This window comes from Emiliania huxleyi (assembly GCF_000372725.1).
Source record: "Emiliania huxleyi CCMP1516 chromosome Unknown EMIHUscaffold_1335, whole genome shotgun sequence".
NCBI classification, from domain to species: domain Eukaryota; phylum Haptophyta; order Isochrysidales; family Noelaerhabdaceae; genus Emiliania; species Emiliania huxleyi.
In genome coordinates this window covers 5257-10266 of record NW_005201253.1, presented here as the reverse complement: position 1 = coordinate 10266, position 5010 = coordinate 5257, and the positions used below count along the sequence as shown (strand labels likewise).

General features: G+C 60.7%; 1 protein-coding gene across 1 annotated transcript; it reads left to right on the top strand.

Moving 5' to 3' along the window:
* The first annotated feature begins 875 nt into the window (after window positions 1-875).
* On the top strand, window positions 876-2188 carry EMIHUDRAFT_447031 (hypothetical protein). Its single transcript, XM_005788595.1, has 2 exons — window positions 876-1561; window positions 1715-2188. Exons 1-2 carry the CDS (start codon window positions 891-893, stop codon window positions 1971-1973), a joined length of 930 nt encoding a protein of 309 aa, XP_005788652.1. The 5' UTR covers window positions 876-890; the 3' UTR covers window positions 1974-2188.
* Window positions 2189-5010: the final 2822 nt, after the last annotated feature.

The following is a 5010-nucleotide window of genomic DNA, read 5'->3' as shown; positions in this document are numbered from 1 at the left end:
CGTTTTTCGATTTCGTCACCAAGTTGTGGGGGGATCCCTGGTGTGGACGATTTTTTTCGCGGTATCCGCGGCGGGATATGGCGGGATATGGCGGGATACCGGGAGATACCGGGAGATACCAGGAGATACACGTGGATATGATGAGATACGGAGCCCCCACGATGTGTTCACGACAACGTCCGTGAAGCTAATCGGACGCGACGGGCGAAACTTCGCGCTTCGACCGGCCGTGATCTGCCGTGCGGCTAAGCGCTCGATTCCCATGATTGGCGAGAGCTCGTCATCATCGATGAAGCACCGCAAGGACAGCCTTGATCGCCGACCAGGAGGATGGTCACCTGCAGCCGGCGGCCTCAGTCGGTCGGGGGGGAGCGGGGGGCCAGGCTGGGCCGCTCGCGGGCGCACAGGAATCCGGCGCTCGCGAGGGAGGCGCTCGATGCTCGCGCTCTGCGGCCGGAGCGCGGAGAGGCCGGGCTGCTCGGCGTGAGGCGGGCAGGATATGGCGGGATATGGCGGGATATGGCGGGATATGGCGGGATATGGCATTCCTGGATAAAGCAGACACCAGACCTCGGTTTCCCATAGGGTTTCTGCTGCGGTTTCCCATCGCGGTTTCCCATAGCCGAAAACCCAGGGGTCGGTCGGTTTCTGCCGCGCGCTCTGTTTTTTCTGGGATCTGTTTTCTGGGACACCCGCCTCGATTTCCCGTGGGATCTGCCTGTGGGTCTGGTTTCTGCGGTGTGAAGACATCTCCCGCTTCGTCCTAATGAGCTCATTCCGGCCAATGAACAGGTGTACCCCCGTCCGAACCCGGGGGTATCGAGCACGAAATCACAGAGAGAAAGAACAGTGACGGGATAGTTATCTGGGATCTGCTTTTTCGGTCCCCGATGGCGAGCTGGCTCGACGATCTCGGTCTCAACGAGCTCGAACACATCAAGGATGGCGCAAGTGCCTTCGCGCAGGAGCCCCACCCAATCAACTCGGCGGAGGATTTCATCAGCTTCGTGGTTGCGCTCAACCTCTACCCACCTGGGACGCCCTTACGCGCTGAGCGTATTGCTGGGGAGATGCCGGCAGGCCTCTCCGCTCCTGCGGTGCGGTATCTGCTAAGCAAGCTGCCCATTGTCGATCGGCTTGCCTCCCAGCTTCGCGACGACCCGAGCCGCAAGACCGTTCGGCTCGTGCCGGACGTGGAGCACTGCGTGGCGTGTGGCCTCGCTGGGGAGGCGGTACCCCTGGTGGTCAAGCGGGCTGACAAATGCTCATCTCCAACGGTCTATGCGGAGCACGGGCGACTGAAGGGCGAGCTCAATGGCCTCTCCTGCCCTCGGTGCTCCGCGTGGCACAGCATGTCGTACGCTGAGGGCGGCACGCGCATCCCAGCTGGCAAGCAGGTGCCCTACCCAGGGGCGACTGCATCCTCACGCCGCTGGATCCAGCTTTCCCAGAGCACCGTGAGAATTCGCTGCTCGACAGGTTGTCGGCACAGATGGTGCATTCTCACACCGGCTTCGAGACCTTCTGTCACGAGTGGGCAATGCGGTGCGGCGAGTCAAAGGATCTCGCCCATACGATGCGGCGACGCCTCGGGCACACCTGGTTAGCGTGGTCGCTCCTGCGCTGGCGCGACGAGAATGCGTCGCGGGCGGGGGAGCCGCTACCATTCGAGCCGCTGGGCTTCACATCCGACGAGCAGCTCGATGCGACTTAGGCACCTCGCGCGGGGTCAACTCGAGCGAGACGCACGCCGCGACCGGCGGCCTCTGAGGCACGCCATCATTGACGCCGTCCCCGCTGCCGCCTCTGCGGCGCCGTGGCGCCCGGGCCGGTCCGCCGCCGTCGGGGAAGGCGGCTCAGTAGAGAGCTCCACCCCTCTGCCGGGGCTCGCCGGTCGTAGGACGGCGCCCCACCAGCGCCCGACCGGCGCACCCGCGCAGACAGGGAGAGCGATGCATGCACTGATGCCTTAGTTGGCGTCGCGTTAGGAGGAGGGATCGGGCGCGATGTGCGTGACCATAGCCGCTGCACCCTTGCGCGACGTAGCGTCGCCTGTGTGCAGTCGTGTGTCGAGATGCGCGAATCGTGCCTGCCCTGTGTTCATGCCATGTGCTTGCCATGTCCATCCCATGTGTCGGCTGCGCCTAGCTGCGCCTTTAGGAACGACCATGCTCTAGAGAGCTCATAAACAGACAACGCAGTGCGCTTAGCATGTGCGCTGGCTTGGCGCGTGGTCTCTGTACACACACACACGACACAAGAGTGCGCGCAACAGCAGGCCGCCACTCACACCGTGGGCACGCTCACACACGTAGCACAGGCCGCGCTCACGGCACGGCACTGAATGCGAGGTAGCGTGGCAGTGACATGGATGACGACATGGGACGCCGCCCTCGGCGGAGATGACTACGATGCATTTAGGAACGGAGGATGCACTGCGGGCTGGCGGCAGCGATCATCGCCCACGGTGGCGGTGGCGCTCCACATGCGACTCTAAGCGATGGCGGCCTCCATCGGACACCAGCAAGCCGGCCTATTGGCGCTTCTTCTGCCGTGCAAGCACCTTGCGAGCGTCTTCGTATGGGCAGTACTCTCCAAGAGGCAGAGGCTTCTGCTCTGGCACGCAAAAGACCCGGGGCCCACTTGCGGTCCGCCATGATGTATGCCTTATACTTCGAGAAGCTGCCTTCGGCAGCCTTCTTCACGAGGTTTTCCATGGAACGAGGTTTTCCATTTGGGTTATGGCGAACGTGTCTGGCAGGCTTTCCGACGCGGCAAGGAGTTCGACGGCCAGAGCGGGTGATGCGCCGTTGCCAACCACAAATCGGAAGAGTTCGAAGCGCTCGCGATTGTCGAGCCGCTTGGACCGTCCGAGGCGCTGCATGTCGTAGTCACGGCTGCGAGGGTCCTTCGACCAGGTCGTTGGCCAGAAGTGCAGGTCGCCAATGGCATTCTCAACGTCGGACAGGGCGTCGGCGTGCCAAACACCGAGTGCCTGGCGCTTGAGCAACTGAACGCTGGCCTGTTTTGCGTCAGTCTCACAGAGGAGCGACACTGTGCGCTGAGGCACCGTGGTGAGCCGCTTCTCGTCGCCGTTGAGAGGTGAAAGCAACGAGGGGCGCTCGATATCGCAGAAACCAGAAAGCAGAACGAATCCTCCCCTAATAAGGGTTCCTCCCACCCAGAACATGCTGCTGTCTTAGTACTCCCGTTCGACCCATTCGGAATCCGATTAGTTAATGAGGGGTCATTCCGGCGGAATGACCCCTCCGGGAGATCGTTCACACCTCGAAAAACCAGAACCCAGAGCGTCTGGACCGATATTCCCATGGCCCGGATGTGATCTGTGGGATATGTCGAAAAAGCAGAATACAGAGCTCCTCCTCCTAGAAAACAGACGGTTTCTTGATAGCTGATATGCCAGGGAAGAGCCTGGTATCTCAGTATGTTATATCCTATGATATAACATAGTGGTGTCTGGTTTATCCACACCTCGGATATGGTCAGATATGGTCAGATATGGTCAGATATGGAGAGATACATCAAGATACCGCAAAAAAATCGTCCGCACTAGGGCTGGGGGGGCAGCGTGCCCAGTCCCCAGTCCCGTCTGTGCCTCTGTCTGTGTGCAATCTTTACCGGTATGGGAGTTTTTGGCTAATCAAACCCAAGGCCTGCACTAATCAAAAAGTGGTACGGGATACCAGTTGCCTCACGGAAATCAAAGCGAGTCGGAGTGCCTTCTTGGTGGCAAAATCGGCAAAATCGGCAAAATACCGGGTATTTTGCGGGTATACCTGAAAAAACCCGGGTATACCCGGGTAATACCCGCACTTTTGCATGGTTTCGCCCCCGGGACCACACCGACAGCCGCTACAACTACTGAAAACCCCGCATACCACTTTCGCATACCACTATACCATACCACTCCAAAACTAATCAAAATATCGCCAAATACCAGTCTCATACCGGTAAAGATTGCACACTGGCCTCTGTCAGTCCGGCACACCGTGGTCAGTGCATACAGCAGGATACGTAGGTGCGCCGGAGCGCGGAGGGCCGGCGGGAGGGGTGTCGGGGAGATGCGGAACGCCGAAACACCTATCAACTTTTAAATGTGTGACCCAGTAGAAAGGCGGTAAAGGAAGTTGTGTGACCTAGTAGAAAGGCGGTAAAGGTCACGCATTGAGCGAGCTGATGGCGAGAGGAAGGCGATGGCGAAACACTCGGGAGCGGCCGCGAGCAAGCAGCTGAGCCGTCCGTCGCCGGAGGAGGATGCGGTGTGCTCCGGCTGTCCCTCGTCGGTGAAGGGATCAGGCGCGTGGCGAGCAGGGCCATGTCCCCGCTCTCGCCCGGCAAGGCACTCGTTTCCAGTACTGCTGGATGTTACTCAGCCATCTGCAATATAATCATACCGTTGAGCCGCGCTTTGTCAAAATAGTTGCGGGAGAGGGGGCTCGTCATCGCGCCGTGCGAGGCGGCGCGGCCGACGAGTGCGAAGGCGCACGCGAAGCGGAGCAGGCCGGTCATCGCAGAGGTGGATCGTCGATCGCACGCCGATCGGGCGGACGGTTTGAAGGGAAGCGGTCATCCGCAACCGGCCCCAGAACTGGCCGTGACTCCATCACCACCAATCTCCGCTCCTCCATTGTCAGCCGTGCGAGGTGACCGCCCGCAGTGCATTGGCCTCGCACAGGGGACGATGGGCCCAAGGCGCGATCTGGAGTGCAGCATCGCCGAGGCTGCCGCACCGAGGGGGTCGTCGGCCGACGCGATGCTCTCGAGATCGGCGGGGCGCAGCATATACACACACGAACGTGTCGCAGCACGCACCGGCCGACCTAGACCGACCGATCGATGGCTGCCTGCGAGAACTCGCGGCGGGCGCTGGCGAGGACCACTCCGCTTGATTTCTTTCTTGCACGGGAAAGTGGTTACACACCCTTCGGAGTCGCTCCTCATTGCAAACCCCGTCAGCAGCTCACCTTCGGGTAAAATAGAACGCATACG

Coding starts and splice junctions, on each gene's coding strand:
- EMIHUDRAFT_447031 (XM_005788595.1), top strand. CDS start 891: ATGGCGAGCTGGCTCGACGATCTCGGTCTCAACGAGCTCGAACACATC. Junction 1,562..1,714: donor TGCGGTGCGGCGAGTCAAAG/GATCTCGCCCAT, acceptor GATGCGACTTAG/GCACCTCGCGCGGGGTCAAC.